We start from the raw sequence: 19,842 nt of genomic DNA, 5'->3' as shown, positions 1-19,842 counted from the left end.
AAAAAAAAAAAAAAAAAAAAAGCATTTGTATGATATTTCCATGTATTTTTCCCCTTAAAAATCACATAGCTAAACTGGAAAATGATGTAAATAGCTGTAACAACAGCAACTTTTGCTCATTAGATTTTCCTCTGTAAAATTAAATAACCATATTAAACTGAGAAAAAAATTTACAGAAAGAAATATATGGAAATTTGTGAAAAGTAGGCAGTGCAGATTTGGCTTGCATAACAAAACATGAGTTTTTTAGTTACCCATGCAGTAAAGTGATTTCCTATTAAGTAATCCCTATCTTTCCATGAACTTCATTATATGGTAACTTTTTTTTCCCCCCCAAATGTTTGTTTATTTTTGAGAAAGAGAGGGGGGGAAAAGCATGAGTGGGGGAAGGGCAGAGAGAGAGAGGACAGAGGATCTGAAGCAGGCTCTTTTGCTGACAGCAGAACCTGATGGGAAGCTCTAACTCATGAACTGTGAGATCAGGACCTGAGCTGGTCGGATGCTTAACTAAGCCACCCAGGCACTCCCATTATACAGTAACATGTTTTACTTGTATGAGGAGGCAGGAGGAAAAGCAAGGAAAGTCAGCTCTAGTTGAGTAAAATCATACTTGGAAATAAAAATAGTTTTTTAAAAAAGTTTATCTTTTTGAGTAACCTTACACTGAACATGGGGTTTAAACTCCCAACCCTAACTACTGACTGAGCCAGCCAGGTGCTGCAAAAGTGATAAAAGTTAAGACAATGCCAAACATGGATACCACCAAATAGACCCTGTTTTTCACTCTACTTGTAGAGGAGAAAAGGATTCATGTTTACACCTGAACAGACTTATGCAAAATTGCTGTGTACTAGTGGCTAAATGGTGGCTATTAGTAAAACCGGGTTACTTTCTGTATAAATATGAGGATGGGAGATTCATTTACAACCAAACGACAAACATTATGCTGCTGCTGCCACCTGGCACAGATGAGGAGGGCCCTCTTATGTAGTGTGGCAACCGAGATGCAGTCCCCAGCCAGAATGGAGTGGCAGGTTTTTATCAAGAAAGGATGCTGTATTTTGTCAAATGCTTTCTCTGCATCTATTGTGAGGATCATGTGCTGAATCAGAAAAATATGCAGCCAAGAATTCTTTATAGCAAGGCTGTCATTTAAAATAGAAGGAAAGGGGCACCTGGGTGGCTCAGTCAGTTAAGCGTCCGACTTCGGCTCAGGTCATGATCTCGCAGTCCATGGGTTCGAGCCAGCTCAGAGCCTGGAGCCTGTTTCAGATTCTGTGTCTCCCTCTTTCTCTGACCCTCCCCTGTTCAAGCTTTCTCTCTCTCTGTCTCAAAAATAAATAAAATGTTTTAAAAAAAATTTTTAAATAGAAGGAAAGATAAATTCCCAAACAAAAACTAAAGGAGTTCGTGACCACTAAACCAGCCCTGCAAGAAATTTTAAGGGGGACTCTTTGAGCAGAGAAAAAACAAAACAAAAAGACCAAAAGCAACAAAGACTAGAAAGGACCAGAGAACATCACCAGAAACACCAATTCTACAGGCAACACAATAATCACTTGAAATGTAAATGGACTAAATGCTCCAATCAAAACACATAGGGTATCAGAATGGATCAAAAAACACAAGACTCATCTATATGCTGGCTACCACAGACTCATTTTAGACCTAAAGACACCTGCAGATTGAGAATAAGGGGATGGAGAACCATGTATCATGCTACTGGATGGCAAAAGAAAGCCAGAATAGCCATATTTATATCAGACCAACTAGATTTTAAAACAAAGGCTGTAACAAGAGATGAAGAAGGACATTGTATCATAATGAAGGGGTCTATCCACCAAGAAGACCTAACAATTCCAAATATTTATGCCCCCAACTTGAAAGCACCCAAATATATAAATCAATTAATCACAAACATAAAGAACTCATTGATAAATAATACCATAATAGTAGGGGACTTTAACACCCTATGTACAACAATGGACAGATCATCTAAGCAGAAAATCAAAAGGAGACAATGGCTTTGAATGGCACACTGGACCAAATGGATGTAACAGACATATTCAGAACATTTCACCCTGAAGCAGCAGAATACACATTCTTCTCAAGTACACATGGTACATTCTCCAGAGTGGATCACATACTGGGTCACAAATCAGCCCTCAACAAGTAAAAAAGATCAATATCCTATCATGCATATTTTTAGACCACAACGCTATAAAAGTTGAAATCAACCACAAGAAAAAATTTGGAAAGACCACGAATACTTGGAGACTAAAGAACATCCTACTAAAGAATGAATGGGTTAACTAAGAAATTAAAGAAATTAAAAAGTACATGGAAGCCAATTAAAATGAAAACGTGACAGTCCAAAACCTCCGGGATGCAGCAAAGGCAGTCATAAGAGGGAAATTTATAGTAATCCAGGCCTTCCTAAAGAAGGAAGAAATGTCTTAGATACACAACCTAACCTTACTCCTAAAGGAGCTGGAAAAAGACAGCAAATAAAGCCCAAAACAAGCAGAAAAAGGGAAATCATAAAGATTAGAGCAGAAATCAGTGATATTGAAATTAAAAAAAAAAAAAAACAGAACAGAGCAATGAAACCAGGATCTGGTTCTTCAAAAGAATTAACAAAATTGATAAGCATCTAGCCAGATTTATCAAAAAGAAAAGGACCCAAATAAATAAATAAATAATGAATGAAAGAGAAGAGATCACAACCAACACTGCAGAAATACAAACAATAATAGGAGAATATTATGAGCAATTATATCCCAACAAATTGGGCAATCTGGAAGAAACAGACAAATTCCTAGAAAGATATAAACTACCAAAACTGACACAGGAAGAAATAGAAAATTTGAAGAGACCCATAACCAGTAAGGAAATTGAATCAGTAATCAAAAATCTTCCAACAAACAAGAGTCCAGGGCCAGATGGCTTTCCAGGGAAATTCTACCAAACAATTAAAGAAGAGTTAATACCTATTTTTTTGAAGCTATTCCAAAAAACAAAAACGGAAGGAAAACTTCCAAACTTATTCTATGAGGCCAGAATTACCTTGATTCCAAAATCAGACAAAGACCCCACTGAAAAGAACTACAGACCAACTTCTCTGATGAATATGGATGCAAAACTTCTCAACAAGATACTAGCAAAGTGAAGCCAACAATGCATTAAAAGAATTATTCACCATGATCAATTGGGATTGATGGGCTGTATGGTTGATTCAATATCCACAATTCAATCAATGTGATACATCACATTAGTTAAAAAAAAAAAAAAGAACCACATGATCCTCTCAATAGATGCAGAGAAAGCATTTGACAAAATACAGCATCCTTTCTTGATAAAAAAAAAAACTCAAGAAAGGAGGGATAGAAGGAACATACCTCAAAATCATAAAGGCCACCTACGAAAGACCCACAGCTAATATCATCTTCAAATGGGGAAACTGAGAGCTTTCCCCCTAAGGTCAGGAACATGCCAGGGATGTTCACTTTCTTCATTGTTGTTCAACATAGTGTTTGAAGTCCTAGCCTCAGCAATCAGACAACAAAAACAAAAAGCAAGCAAATCAGCAAGGAAGACGTTAAACTTTCACACTTCACAGATGACATGATGCTCTTTTGGAAAACCGAAAGACTCCACCAAAAAACTGCTAAAACTGATACATATATTCAGCAAAGTTGCAGCATATAAAATCAAGGTACAGAAATCAGTTGCATTTATAGACGCCAATAATGAAGCAGTAGAAACAGAAATCAAGAAACTGATCCCATTTACAATGGCACTGAAAACCAAAAAATACCTGGGAATAAACCTAACCAAAGAGGTAAAAGATCTGCATGCTGAAAACTACAGGAATCTTATGAAAGAAACTGAAGACACTACAGGAATCTTATGAAAGAAAAAACATTCCATGATCATGGACTGGAAGAACAAATATTGTTAAAATGTTGATACTACCCAAAGGAATCTATGCATTCAATGCAATCCCTATCAAAATAATACCAGCATTCTTTACAGAGCTAGAACAAACAATTCTAAAATTTGTATGGAACCAGAAAAGACCTGGAATAGCCAAAGTAATGTTGAAAAAGAAAATCAAAGCTGGAAGCATCACAATTCCAGACTTCAAGCTGTATTACAAGGCTGTAATTATCAAGACAGTGTGGTACTGGCACAAAAACAGACACATAGATCAATGCAACAAAATAGAGAACTCAGAAATGGACTCACAAATGTATGGCCAACTACTCTTCGACAAAGCAGGAAAAGAGTATCCAATGGAATAAAGACAGTCTCTTCAGCAAATGGTGCTGGGAAAACTGGACAGCAACATGCAGAAGTATGAACCTGGACCACTTTCTTACACCATACACAAAAATAAACTCAAAATAGGGGCGCCTGAGTGGCTTGGCTGGTTAAGTGTCCAACTTCAGCTCAGGTCATGAGCTGATGGTTTGGTGAGTCTGTGCCCCATGTTGGGCTCTCTGCTGACAGCTCAGAGTCTGAAGCCTGCTTCGGATTCTGTGTCTCCCTCTGTCTCTTCCCTCCCCTGCTCACACTCTGTTTCTCTCTCAAAAAATGAGTAAATATTGGAGTGCCTGGGTGGCTCAGTCAGTTAAGTGTCCGACTTTGGCTCAGGTCATGGTCTTGCGGTTCGTGGGTTCAAGTCCCGCGTTGGGCTCTGTGCTGACAGCTCAGAGCCTGGAGCCTGCTTCAGATTCTGCATCTCCTTCTCTCTGCCCCTCCTCCACTCGCACGCTGTTTCTCTCTCTCTCAAAAGTAAATAAACATTAAAAAAATTTTTTTAAATGAATAAACATTAAAAATAAAATAAAATAAAAAAACTCAAAATGGATGAAAGACCTAAATATAACAAAGGAAACCATCTAAATCCCAGGGAACACAGGCAGCAACCTCTTTGACCTCGGCCACAGCAACTTCTTACTTGACATGTCTCCCAAGGCAAGGGAAACAAAACCAAAAGTGAACTATCAGGACCTTATCAAGATAAAAAGCTTCTGCAGAGCAAAGGAAACAAGCAACAAAACTAAAAGGCAACTGATGGAATGGGAGAAGATACTTGCAAATGACATGTCAGATAAAGGGTTAGTATCCAAAATCTATAAAGGACTTATCCAACTCAACACCCAAAAAAGAAATGATCCAGTGAAGAAATGGGCAAAAGACACGAGCAGACACTTTTCCAAAGAAGACATCCAGATGGCCAACTGACACATGAAAAGATGCTCAACGTCGCTCCTCATCAGGGAAATACAAATCAAAACCACACTCAGATACCACCTCACGCCAGTCAGAGTGGCTAAAATGAACAAATCAGGAGACTATAGATGCTGGTGAGGATGTGGAGAAACGGGAACCCTCTTGCACTGTTGGTGGGAATGCAAACTGTTGCAGCTGCTCTGGAAAACAGTGTGGAGGTTCCTCAAAAAATTAAAAATAGATCTACCCTATGACCCAGCAATAGCACTGGTAGGAATTGACCCAAGGGATACAGGAGTGCTGATGCAAAGGGGCACTTGTACCCCAATGTTTACAGCAGCACTTTCAACAATAGCCAAATTATGGAAAGAGCCTAAATGTCCATCAACTGATGAATGGATAAAGAAATTGTGGTTTATATACACAATGGAATACTACTTGGCAATGAGGAAGAATGAAATATGGCCTTTTGTAGGAACATGGATGGAACTGGAGAGTGTTATGCTAAGTGAAGTAAGTCATACAGAGAAATACAGATACTGTATGTTTTCACTCTTATGTGGATCCTGAGAAACTTAACAGAAGCCCATGGAGGAGGGGAAGAAAAAAAAAAAGAGGTTAGAGAGGGAGGGAGCCAAAACATAAGAGACTCTTAAAAACTGGGAACAAACTGAGGGCTGATGGGGGGTGGGAGGGAGGGGAGGGTGGATGATGGGTATTGAGGAGGGCACCTGTTGGGATGAGCACTGGGTGTTGTATGGAAATCAATTTGAGAATAAATTTCATATTAAAAAAAATAAATACAATGATTATTATTGGACTCAAAAAAAAGATTTAATGAGATTAAATCTTATAAAAATTTTAAAGGCTACACAAAGCACCTACCTGCTCAATTCATTTTCGTTTTCCCTCCTTTTTAAGGAACGATTTAGATATTACAGCCTGGAAAATTTCAATCCTCTGTTTGCTAAGCAAGAGACTCCTTCCTGGTATGTGTTAGAATTTAAGTTCCTTAGAAACTTTCCATTATCAGTCAACAAGTGTTTCTCTAAGAACTGATGAAACCAATGCCTCATTAATATTTACTGGCCTAAATAAACGGCTTTTATGAATGTACACAAACTGCTCTTAGGTACTTATTACAGATGGAGTGGATCTTAATTCAGTTGAGTTGGCTTTACTTAGAATTAAATCATCAGCAGACTGGGGAAGTCAGGGGAGGGAGCAAGTATGTCCCTTGAGGTCTCATTAGTAAGTTTTTACTATCAGAGCAAAATGGAGGGAAGAGTTTAATGAGGATTTAATGTCACATCACTAAATCTAGTTAGAGCCCAAAGCATTATAACAGAAAAACAGTTCTCAGTAACAGATCTCTAAGAGGCAGATCTTTAAGTCAGCTGTGGTATTACCATTCTCAATCCCTAAAAAGAACTCCTCTGAATCACCACAGAAGGGCCGCCTGTGTTCCTGAGGACATTTATGGAAACACATTAAACTGCAGAGTGGTGCACCAAACATGGGTGATTCATTCATAGGAAATCTGCCAAAACAGAACTGAGAAGCAGAGCTAGGTCTCACTGCACGCTCCCTGAAAACTGTTAACACCTCTCTGGAATGTCCTCTGGAACCAAGCAGCTTCCAAGAACACAGAGCAACCTCACCTACCTCCCAACACTCTTGCTTTTCTTCAGGGAGTGTTTGGGAGACAGCAGTGGACAGCAGCCCCTTTTCTTGTAAAAAGCACCGAATGGAATACAAGTGGTCACCTACTGGGACAGTGAGCTGACACCTAACGCTCTCTGCCTACTGCTGCTGCCTCCCAGGGCAGAGACACTGCCTGGCTCCTCCTGGCCTCAACTATCCAGCCCACCCTCCTATTGATGCTTGTTATGGTCCTCACCCTTCCCTGACACAGCTGTCTGCAGTGCCCTGGTGCCACCCGGTAGAGAGACAGACTCCTGGTAGATACTTATAGATGTGCCCTCCACAGTCTAGCCATCCTGTACTGCCATCCAGGACTGAGCTGCAAGAAAGAGCCCATGCTGTCCAGTGTCCAAATGGCAATCCCCCATTTATCCTTTAACCTCCACGGATACTACCGACCTTGTAAAGTCTTCCCAGCTATAATTAGTAATCATAATTATTAAGCATCCTGGGTAAAGGATACTAGAGGAGCAACACTGGCACCATCCACAGACTGCACTGAATGTAATTATTTCTGGGCTACCTTTAGAACCAGAGTCATAGTCTGTTTATTTCTGTATTGTTACTACTAAGCTCAGTGCCTGGCACACAGGAAGTACCCAGTGAAAATTTTTGCAAAATTGACTGCAAAAGAAAAGATTCCAACTAGCTTTTATAAGTAATTTAATTATAATTTACAAGTAATTTAATAACTTAATAATGATGATAATGACAAGAATAGCATGCGGTAACACTTACTGAGCATTTTACTATATATCAGGCACTGTGCTGAACCCATCACAAGCAGTAGTTAATTCCCAGAACATCTTATGAGTGAGATGCTATATAACCCTCATTTTACAGAGAAGAAATCAAGGACCAGAGAGCTCAAGCCCTTAGAGAATGGGTATCCACAGTGCTGTCCAGAACTTTCTGTGATGATGATGTTCTACACCTGTGCTATCCAATACAGTTGCTACATCCACAAGCAGCTGCTGAGTGTGTGAAATGTAGCTGGCGCAACTGAGAAACAGAATTCTGCATTTTGCTCCATTTTAATTAGTTTAATAGAATAGTCACATGTGCCTAGTGGCTATTGTCTTTGACAACAGACTAAGCTATCTCATATAAAATGAGATGAAGTAAATAATTCCAAAAATCCTTTCCTGGTCCATAAGGCTGTACCTTTGGCTTCACTGTGTGGAAGGAAGTACAGACAAGGAAATCAAGAGAATATGGAGACACAATCATTTCTCTGTGGACATGTCTATGAAGTTACCAATGTGGATGCATTCAACACACATTTCCTGAGAATGGTGCTAGACACTGCTGAGGCTACCCAAGACAGGCAGGAGCGCTCTTGGGGAAGAGGCACATGGGTGCAAGGAACGGGTGCTATCTTCCAGGGCAGAAAGGACACTTCTGTGAACAGTATAAACATAAGCAAACAAAGAGGGACTGAACAACAGGTGAACACAGCATAGAGGAACTTTAAATCAGAGGAAAAATTTATGATGCACTTAAAAAAATTTTTTTTAATGTTTATTTTTGAGAGAGAGCAAAACAGAGTGTGAGCAGGGGAGGGCAGAGAGAGAGAGTGAGGGAGACCCAGAATCCGAAGCAGGCTCCAGACTCTGAGCTGTCATCACAGAGCCTGACACAGGGCTTGAACTCACAGACTGCTAGATCATGACCTGAGCTGAAGTTGGACGCTTGACCGACTGAGCCACCCAGGTGCCCCAGATGCAAGTTTTAGTGAGTCACTTTTAAGCCAACTTTTGGGAATGCAGCTATTCCATTAAGAGAACATGTATTAGTAATCCTACAGAAGGAGATATCTAGAATCCATTTATGTAATTAGCAGTCATTACATGACTTAAAGCATGCATCATAGCTTATTAAAAGCTGGCGAAACTCCACAAATATACTGAAAACCACTGAACTGTACACTCTATCTATCTATCTATCTATCTAGAATATGGAGGAAGGGAGAGAGAATCCCAAGCAGGCTTGTTAGTGATGTCAGTGCAGAGCCCGATGTGGGGGCTTGATCCCACAAACTGCAAGACCATGACCTGAATCAAGATCAAGAGTCAGGGGCTTAGCCAACTGAGCTACCCAGGCACCCCTGAACTGTACACTTTAAATGGGTGAATGGTATGGTACATAAACAGCATCTCATGATATAGGGAAGTCCCCCACCCCCAAAATCTTAGACTTGATGAAAGGAAGGCTAAGGAGTGAAACTTAGGCAGGCCTACTTTGGAAGCTGCCTATGGTCATTTCAAGACCGATTTATAACATTCAGTTACTGAATACTCACTTGCTGAATTACAGACAGAATTGCATTTATAGGTGGGCTGCATTTACAGGTTGCCCAGGCCCTGAGACCAAGAGCTGAAAAAATAACATGCAGGAAACATACCTCTTCTAGGCTAAGTTGCAAATACTCCAAGATCCGATATGGATTTCTTCTGCATATTAATCTCTTTTTTGGTGCCAACTGAAGACAGAAGAAAGAAAATACATAGAGAACAAATGAAAGGACTACATGTTACACAGAGCAGATTGCATTTTAAAACAAACATGCTTCTTATAAATTTCCCAATTCACATTTATTGGCTTAATACTGTTAAAAATATAGATTTTTATTATTATTATGTAGAAAAATAAGTTTTAGGTTTTCTACGACTAACATTTTCATTTATTTCTTTTTTCCCCAAGAATTTTTCCCGCAATTGTGATCCTTTTGTTGGTCTGTTTTATGTCCTTCTTTTCACTGACCTGTACCTCACAAGTGTGTGCCTAGGTTCTTAATTAGACTTCACCATCTCATTCTGAAGCGTAGATAGCACTTCTTCAAATGGTGTTTCACGTACTACTTAGCCATTAGATTTTTTCATTTTTAGCTATTATAGACCATTTCAGGGCACCTGTCTCTGACTGTGCATCCATCTTTGAAGTGGCTCTGGGTCTGCTTCCCAGTGCTTCTCCTATGCTGGCTGACTTCCATACCCGAGACCCCCTCTGCTACAGCCAGACTCAAGACTACATGTACTTACCACAACACTTCTTTTTATCCCACCCAAGGGAAAGAATATTATTGCAGCTGCTTTAATTTATACATTAAAAAAAAAAAATTAAGTTATTCACAGACTTGAAGTTTTAGTAGAAACAGCCCTTGTAACTACTGAGCCACCAGGGCTGGGATGCAGTGCCTGCGGATTCTGACTGTCTCACCACCTCTCACATGCCCTGAGTACTTAATATGGGCCTGCTACCAGTTCCGAGTAAGGGACACCCTGGTCATCCCATATCTGCTATGGGCCAGAAATAGATGGTTCTGGAGGAAGTGAATGATTTTCTTCTTGAACAATGCAGGGCTGAGGGTGCTGACGTCCTGTAATAGAAAAGCTGTTATCACTTTTGACTCCCCCAAAACCTAACTACTAATAACCTACTGTTGAATGGAAACCTTACCAATAACATACACAGCTCATTAAGGCATATTTAAGTATTATATGCTGTATTCGTACAATAAAGTAAGCTAGAGAAAATAAAATGTTATTAAGAAAATCATATACAAAATACATTTATTGTACTGTATATAAAAAAAAAATCCATGTATAAGTGGATCCATACAGTTTGAACCCATGTTGTCAAAGGCCAGTTATACTCACTTCCTCACGTGGGGCACATTCCTTCTCGCTCACATGATACACATCTTCCTCTACCAGCACATACTCATCACTGGGCCCTCTCTCTCTGGCACAGATGAGATCCACTAGGGGACTCCTGTCCCCAGGCTGAGTGTCACGCCGGGGGAGAACATCTTTGCTGCAATGAACGTGGGGTGGGGGGCAGTGCTGCAGTGTGGCAACCTCTACCAAGTGTTCATCCAAGCCATCTGGAGTCAGTGGGTCAGGCCCTGAGCTCTCTTGTAGGTGGTCTGATTGCTCATTAGGACCCTCCAGGTCTAGTGACTTTTCCGAGCCCCCATTCATCACAGAAAATTCCTCTTTATCTGCAATACCTTCCATTTTGGGAATGGTTTCAGAATTAAGCTCATCATGCCATTGAAATTCTTCATTCCTTTTTATACCAGGGTGCTCGAGTGGTTTTGTGTAATCCTTGAGGATTCTGTGCACTGTACTCTCATCCTGCCCCTGTCTTTGCATGAGCTTTGTGGCCCATTCTATACTACGCTGATACCTGCAAAAGGGAAATAATGTCAGTAACACTTGAATTTTTTTTTTTTTTAATTTATTGTCAAGTTGGCTAACATACAGTATATACAATGTGCACTTGGTTTTGGGGGTAGATTCTCATGATTCATTGTTTAAATACAACACCCAGTGCTCATCCCAACAAATGCCCTCCTCAATGTCCATCTCCCATTTTCCCCTCTCCCCTGCACCCACCCCACTCGTCAACCCTCAGTTTGTCCTCTGTATTTAAGAGTCTCTTATGGTTTGCCTCCTTCCCTCTCTCTTTGAAACAATTTTTTCCCCTTCCTTTCCTTCATGGTACTCTCTTAAGTGTCTCAAGTTCCACATATGAAGTAACACTTGAATTTCAATATTCAAAAGACAACACAGCATGCAAAAAAGATGGGTAGGCAGTATGCTGAAATGTTTATAGCAGTTTTTCTCAGTGGCAGGCCATAGGTAAATGTTTTCTTTATAATTTTTTTGTGCTTTCTTATTCTAATTATTTCTAATAAGCACGTGTTATTTTTGTTTTTATTATTAGAGCTTCATTTAACTTTTTGGTTTTCGAATAATTTTTTTTATTTGAGAAAGAGAGTGAGCGAGTGTGTGAGTGGGGGAGAGGGGCACAGGGGGAGAAGGAGAAGGGAGAGAGGGAGAAGGAGAGGGGGAGGGGGAGGGGGGGGGGGGGAGGGGGGGAGAGAGAGAGAGAGAGAGGGAGAGGGAGGGAGGGAGGGAGAGATCTCAAGCAGGCTCCTTGCTCAGCATGGAGCTCAACATGGGGCTCGATCCCACGACCCTGGGATCATCATGTGAGCCAAAATCAAGAGTTGGATGCTCAAAAGACTGAACCACCCAGGCGCCCCTATTTTTCTCAATTTGAAAAAAAAATTGACCCTAGTTTAATGAAGTATGAAAATTTATGTAATTTAAAACTGGTAGGCCAAATGATTTAGGTAAATATAAAGAGAATAGGGAGTCATCTGTCAGGATTTCTTTTACATTATTCTCAATTTTGGATATCACAATATTTTCTGAAAAATATCCCACTCACAACGTAAAGAGCTTTTGTTCAGTATTGGAGTGAAAAATGAGGATTTTAAGTTTATTTATTTATTTTGAGAGAGAGAGTGCACAGAGACAGAAGTAGAGAAAGAATCCCAAGCAGGCTTTGCACTGTCAGTGCAGAGCCTGACATGGGGCTCAAACTCACGAACTACGTGATCATGACCTGAGCCCAAATTAGGAGTCAGATGCTTAACCGACTGAGCCACCCGAGAGCTCCAAAATGAGAATTTAATAAATAGTTTTCATAGTACCTACTAAGGTTTCTACTACATAGGAAAAGAAATGATTATGGTGCTATACATATAGCCAAGCATCCTAGCAGGAAGGGCCCTTTTTCTCAGAATAATTTCTGAAGCATATTTTGGTGAGGAAATACCTGCTTAGTTCCTCAAATGTAAAGGCAACCCCCAAACATTTCCCAAGTTACATAAAGTCATAGGTAAGACAACAGGGTTCTGTCCCAGTGAGATGTCACCACATGACAACGCCACTGGAACACTTCCATGTGGGCTCAGACCGACATACTGGAAAATCTCATCATCAGAAGGGCTAAAGGCAACTTTCTGCCTTTACAGCTGTTAGCCTGATAGCACTTAAGAAGGCATGGTTTGTTGAAAGACAGGTAATTTTACTCTTCACCTTGAGTATTTTGCTTTGTGTAAGGATAGCTGAATATGTCATAAACTGCTACATCTCACACGCAATTGAACAAGGAAGTGGGCTGTTATATTTAAGAGATTTGTGGCTGCTTAACCCTGACCCATCAGAAGAATCTCCCAGCTGTCCACACCCTGTTTATCCTACATGGGGATGAACATGCCTTCCTACATATTGGGAATTGTATCTTAGATTTAAAGGTTAAAACCTAGCAAAGCTATTTTCACACCTGAGAAGCAGGGTGACATCGCGATTACATGCATGAGCTCTGTATTGCACATTTCACATTCAGCCTGACTTCGTCACTTGTAATTGTTTGACAAAGTCAATTACTTAACTTCTCTATGCTTGTTCCCCCACCCAGAAAATGGGGTAACCACATAAAGGGTGTTATGTATTACTTTTAATGATCAGAATTAAAAAAATGTAGCTGCTCATACAACAGCAGGGTGTCTTCTCACCTGCATGGAGAGCATGGCCACGGTTACAAGCAGTTAAAAGAACTTTCATTCAAGAGACCTAAAAAGAATCTTTGCTTTTCATACCACCTACAGCAATGGCTTTATCAGCTTCGTGGTCTATGAATCTCCTTTATCTGAACACAAATTTTTGTGTCAATGTGTACTTTTCTGGGAAGGGATCCACAACTTTCATCAAATTCCTTGACTCAAAATATGTGGAAGAATCACTGAAAGAAAGGTTCAGCAATTGCCCCTCTGAACAAAAGATCTCTAACTGAGAGAGAGAGCACACACAGGCCACTGCTCTGCTCTCTGCAGTACGGTGGTCAAGGCAAATATGGGTTCAAACTCTCATTCCATTATGTTCTTGTACCAGCTACACAACCGTGGTAAGGCCCAGTTCCTCATCTTTAAACCAGGACTAACTGCACTTACCTCATGGAGGCTCATTTATTTAAAAAAAAAATCATTTTGGGGTGCCTGGGTAGCTCAGTCGGTTAAATGTCTGACTTTAGCTCAGGTCATGATCTCGTAGTTCGTGAGTTCAAGCCCTGTGTCGGGCTCTGTGCTGACAGGTCAGAGACTGGAGCCTGCTTCGGGTTCTGTGTCTCCCTCTCTCCCTGCCCCTCCCCTGTTCATGCTCTGTCTCTCTCAAAAATAAATATGAAAAAAATAAAATCATTTTGACTCACATTACATTAAGAAATACAAATAATATTAAAAAAATTTCATTTAATGTTTATTTTTTGAGAGAGACAGAGCACGAGTGATGGAGGGACAGAGAGAGAGGGAGACACAGAACCCGAAGCAGGCTCCAGGCTCTGACCTGTCAGCACAGAGCCTGATGTGGGGCTTGAACCCATGAACCATGGGATCATGACCTGAGCTGAAGTTGGGTGCTTAACCGACTGAGCCACTCACGCACCCCACAAATAACATTTTTAATGAATGGAAATGTATACCTTAATTAACTGCTCTTTGAGAGCAGGGACAGCCATGTGGGAACAAGCCCTGCACTAGATCTGGGTTCTGCAGTTGGTTCTTTTGTGTGATTCCGAGCTAAGCCACTTAGCCTCTCTGTCTCTTTGCTCTTCTGCAAGAGGCCAGAATCACACCTGCATTCCTGTCTCATAATGACCTCAGATGTTCATTTATGAAAGCTCAAGTGAGACAGTGGCTGCAAAAGCATGTGGAAGAAAGCCTCTGAGTAAGACTGGTAATGAAAACAGCCAGATACACAAATGACTAAGACATATGGCCTATGAGTCACAGAGCAGGTGTCGGCTCATTGGCTGGCAATACCTTAAAAAGCCAAATCCTGCTGCGATTACCCCCAAACACTGCTAGAGAGGCCGCAGGAAGAAAAAAGTGAAAAGTAAAAGTGAGGAAACATGAGGCGCAGACCGGCAGGAGGAAAAGGTGGTAGCTATGATTAGAAGCAACAATGAGGCTAGGGAAAAGCAGACTCAGTTTAGGGACACCAGACTACAGAAAATTGTGTACCATGTGAATACACCTCTGCTTTTTCTGTTTCTATTTCTTTGAACACACCTCTTTCCTTAGCATGGAACACCCTTCTCCACCGCCTATTGATTAATGCCTATTTATTACTGGAAGATCACAGCAAAATGGTTTTGAGTCAGTGTGCTTAGGTCTAAGTACTACCCTTGAGCAAGTTACGTAACCTCCTCGGGTTCCACTTCCTCACCTGTCAGGTAACAACAGGACCTACCTCCAGGGGTGATGTGAGGACTTCAGAGATAGTAGAGTACCTCGTATGTGGAGTATACCCAAGAAACACCAGCATGTACAACTACGGTACTGTTCTATGTGTCAATTCCTCAGAGGCTCTGGAGCTCAACTGCCTGGTCTGAGCTGACATAATCTCAGACAAGCTGTTTCTAGGTTCCCCATGTATGAGACGGAAATAAGTACATCTACCTCAAAGGCTTCTTGAGAAGATGAACTGAGATGTCAGGTAAAGCATACAGACTGGGAACCAGCACTACTGGAGCAACCAGTACCCACTGACCACGACAATGGTGATGGTAATACATCACCATATTTATCACAGAAGAGTGCAATTGCTTACATCTCTTCCTCTCCCACTAGACTGAATCCCTTGAGAACAGGGACGGAATCTTTTCCTCCTCTTCTATCTGCAGCACCTAGCCAATGCCTGACACACAGGCACCTGCAGTAAATGCTGGCTGAATAAAGGACCACAAAAGAGGAGGGGAGACCAGCACCCCTCTCAGGGCTAGTCCTTCAAGGACACAACCAACATACTTCAGTCCCCTTGGGCATTATCTGAAGGCCCTGATCCCCATCTCCAGAAAGGATTTCACGGAAGGTAAAGGCCAATCAGAGTGAATGCACTTGAGAAATGGATCAGAGGGGCGCCTGGGTGGCTTGGTCGGTTAAGCGTCCGACTTTGGCTCAGGTCATGATCTCACGGTCCGTGAGTTCGAGCCCTGCGTCGGGCTCTATGCTGACAGCTCAGAGCCTGGAGCCTGTTTCAGATTCTGTGTCTCCCTCTCTCTCTGCTCCTCCCCTGTTCATGCTCTGTCTCTCTCTGTCTCAAAAATAAATAAATGTTAAAAAAAAAAAAAAAAAAGAGAGAGAGAAATGGATCAGAGTTTCAGAGGGAATAGTAAAGAAACAATTATAACAAGTATTTAAACTGGAAAATTAACCTAAAATATAAAAATAAGCCATTTTTTTAATATTTAGTATTTTTTTAATATTTAGATTGTGACTGTAATTATTACGGCCAAATAATGAATCAAGTATTGATAAGGGGGCATAATTTTCTGACAGAGTTGTCAGATATGGTTAAATCCTAGCCCCTGGCACCTGTGAATGTGACCTTCTCTGGAAACAGGGCCTTCGCAGATGTAACCAAGTTATGATGAAGTGGTACTGAGTGGTATCCTTGAAGGAAGAAGGAAATTTGGACACAGACACAGAGACAGACACAAGGGGACCTCCACGCGAAAATAAAGGAAGAACCTGGAGGGATGCATCTTCAAGTTAAAGAAGGCCAAAGATTGCTGGCTACCACCAGAAGCTAAGGCCAGACACGGAAGATGGAAGGATCATCCTCTAGAGTCTTCCGAGAGAGCACACCCCAGGTGACACCTTGATTTTGGACTTCTGGTCTCCAGAAGTATGAGAATACATTTCTGCTCTTTTAAGCCACCGAGCTTGTGGTACTTTGTTATGGAAGCTCTAGGAAACTACTACAAGGATCAATAAAATCCTTGGAACGTTATTACTACAGAGCTTATGAAGGGAGAACCCCAGGCAGGTGGCAATCTCCCCCCACCCAGAACCTCACATACTCAAAATGGCTTGATGCCATGCCATGTTCACTGCCAGCATGATCCGGATGCAGTTCTGAGGGTCAGGCTTCTGCTCTGTTTCTGAGTTTTATGTTGACTGCGGCTTTTCTGCCAGCTACTACTGGGATGGGGGCTCTACTCCTGGGATGGGGGCTCTGCTGGGTCCTTAGCAGGCCCCTCCCATGGACTAGAACCTGACATCCAGCCCCTGCCTGCAGTTATAGCCAGAGCAGCCACTGAGATCTCCCCGGTATCACTGCCTCCTGGCCACTCCTCTGGCCATGGGGTTACCGAGCACGAAACCAAAAAGGAGCTGTCAGATTCTGCCAGTATGTGCTAGAAGCAAGATGAAACATCATCGTGGGCATGGATATTTTTAGGAGGCTTACAGAAGAGGTGCACTTTGAGTTGCCCTTCAAGGATGCTGAGGATTTATTTATTTATATGTTTTTTAAGTATTTATTAGTACAATTCTTATATATATATTTTAAAATTTATTTATTTTGAGACAGAGTGCAAGCTTGAGCCAGAGTCAGCATGGGGCCCGATGTGGGGCTTGAACTCACGAACCATGAGATCATGACCCAAGCTGAAATCAAGAGTCAGATGCTTAAACGACTGAGCCACACAGGCACCCCTAAATTTTTTTTAATGTTTATTTTTGAGAGACAGAGTGTAAACAGGAGAGAGGTAGAGAGGGAAAGGGGGACAGAAGATCTGAAGTGGGCTCTGTGATGACAACAGACAGCCTGATGTGGGGCTCAAACTCATGAACTGTGAGATCATCACCTGAGCTGAAGTTGGACACTCAGCCAACTGAGCTACCCAGGTGCCTTTATCTATCTATCTATCTATCTATCTATCTATCTATCAAGTTTGTTTGTTTTTGAGAGAGAGAAAGAAAGTACTCATGTGTGTGAGCAGGGCAGGGGTGGGGGTTGGGGGGAGACAAATGATCCCAAGCAGACTCTAAGCTCTGAGCTGTCAGCACAGAGCCCAGCACAGGGCACACACTCATGAATCATGAGATTATGACCTGAGCTGAAATCAAGAGTTGGATGCCTAACTGACTGAACTACCCAGATGCCCCTCAATGAAGATTTAAATGCATGAATATTGAGTCAACAAAATCCTACCAAGGGACCACTAAGTGTTGGGGCTGAAGGGAGGAATCCGGCATGGTCTCTGCTCTCCAGGAACCGATAGTCTCAATCCGGGTATGTGATGGACGGCACAGGGAGGGACGCCAAGGCAGACTGCATGGGAGCCAGAGGAATGACCTCAACCAAGGGTGGGGTGGTGGTGAGGAAAGAACCTCTAGGAGAGTGGTATGTAGGCTGGATCGTGGGATGTACAGTGATAGCTAGGCAGTGCATGTGTTAGGGGGGGTCAGGGAGAAAAGTTTGGAGGAAATGGGAAGAGTGTAAAGAAAAGCTAGAGGAAGGAATTGTGGCTGTGTGAGTGGATGAGGAAGAGTCTCTGTGAAAGCGTTTCTGTCACCCTGCAAGTGTAGAGCAAGGAAAGAAGACAGGGCAGGAGGCCAATTTTAGATCTAAGTGTATAAGTGTATGCATCTTAGCACTTAAAGACATATACATTACAGGGTAATTGTTCATAATTTGGAAGGAATTAGAAGGGCAAAATATTTGGTTTAGGATTATTTAAAAAAGTAAACAATACATTTCAAATTCAATTTGATCCACAATAAGTTCAGACATAATTTTCAAGGACACATACACTACCAAAAAGAAAAAAAAAAAAGCCATGGACTACCACAGTGGAAAAGGTTATCTACAAACAGATCTGATTTAAGTTGTAGTTCTGGCCAAGGCCATCATGACTTACTTTTCTGACGTGATTATAGGCATGTCTGTCTTCATATCTGTAACAACAAAGACGTTCTGTTAGTTCAGACAATTTTTTTTACTTAAGGAAAAAAAAACACTGAAAATGCAACAAAGACAAAGACAATTTTAAGAAGCCCCAAATCACACATCTAACAGGTTCACTAATCCTGCCCAACCAGCAATGGCAAACACGTGCCTCATTAGCCATCCCTCTGTGAACCCAACCCCTGGAAGGGGATGCTGACAGATCACGGTGCTCTTGCTGTGCTCAGATGTGACCCTGAAATCCTGCTCAACTCAACCTTGCAGCTCAGCAGCAGTGGCATGTGCTTAGGATTAGAGGCTTGATAATCTGCCTCCTCTATGCCACCTCTCAATGTACATGCCCTCTACTTTTGGATGAGAACATCAAGGCCCTAAAGCTGCGCACTTTATCGCTATTGTCCAGTGCTCCACAAAGCATCTTTTATTTTATTTTATTTATTTTATTTTTATTTTTTTATTTAATTTTTAAATTTTTTTTGTAATACAGCTTAAAGTTGGTGCCGTCAGTGCAATCAACCTGCCCTATACTTTAAAGAAAGGAAGAGTGGCAAAATAACCTTCACATTGCTTTCAGCAGTTTTTTTTAAATTTTTTAAATGTTTATTTTTCAGAAAGAGAGAGAGACAGAGTGTGAGCAGGGGCAGAGGTGGGGCAGAGAGAAGGGAGACACAGAATCTGAAGCAGGCTCCAGGCTCTGAGCTATCAGCACAGAGCCCAACACGGGGCTTAAACTCATGAACTGTGAGATCATGACCTGAGCCCAAGTCGGACACTTAATCAACTGAGCCACACAGGCACCCCTTAGCAGTTATTTCATAGGTGGTAGCATATTGTGTAAAAAACTAAATGATTAATTATGTTGATATGATTGAGAGCCAGGATTTTTTACATGAAACAACTTACACCAGGAAGTAAGGAAGCTTATCAAAAACTGCTACGCTTATTTCAAAAGAGACTCTGCTGGCCAAACATGGAAACATTCGAGCATCAATAAGAATAATACTACAATTTGTTTTAAAATCCAGTCATTGGTAATAGTATCCCCCAAAATGCTTGAATCTTTTAATTTATACTGGTACATACTAATACATGCCAGAAGAAATTCACTGTTTACCTGTGGAGGATTCATCATTTTGGAAATTGGTAAACATGATCTGGCTCTCAGGGTAACCAAGTAGTGAGGGGTTTCTCTTTATAGAACATTCTCACCACTAAACAAAGAAGGAATAATAGGATTCGAATATCACCATTTTGCATCCTCTATTAAAGCATGATCACCAACAGTGCTGAT

General features: G+C 41.3%; 1 protein-coding gene across 2 annotated transcripts in view; it reads right to left on the bottom strand.

Moving 5' to 3' along the window:
* The window catches only part of TSEN2 (tRNA splicing endonuclease subunit 2), a 49,576-nt gene that overhangs the window by 16,726 nt on the left and 13,008 nt on the right, over positions 1–19,842 (bottom strand). For both annotated transcript variants that reach the window (XM_049642741.1, XM_049642743.1), the window contains 3 exons: positions 18,505–18,541; positions 10,602–11,133; positions 9,347–9,424 (listed from right to left, as the gene is read on the bottom strand). In XM_049642741.1, the coding sequence (XP_049498698.1) occupies positions 9,347–9,424; positions 10,602–11,133; positions 18,505–18,541 (647 nt within the window). The remainder of the gene's footprint in view (positions 1–9,346; positions 9,425–10,601; positions 11,134–18,504; positions 18,542–19,842) is intronic.

The sequence above is a fragment of the Panthera uncia genome, chromosome A2, assembly GCF_023721935.1.
Source record: "Panthera uncia isolate 11264 chromosome A2, Puncia_PCG_1.0, whole genome shotgun sequence".
Taxonomy (NCBI): Eukaryota; Metazoa; Chordata; class Mammalia; order Carnivora; family Felidae; genus Panthera; species Panthera uncia.
The sequence above is the reverse complement of the archived record's forward strand: the minus strand, read 5'-3'. Positions and strand labels throughout refer to the sequence as shown.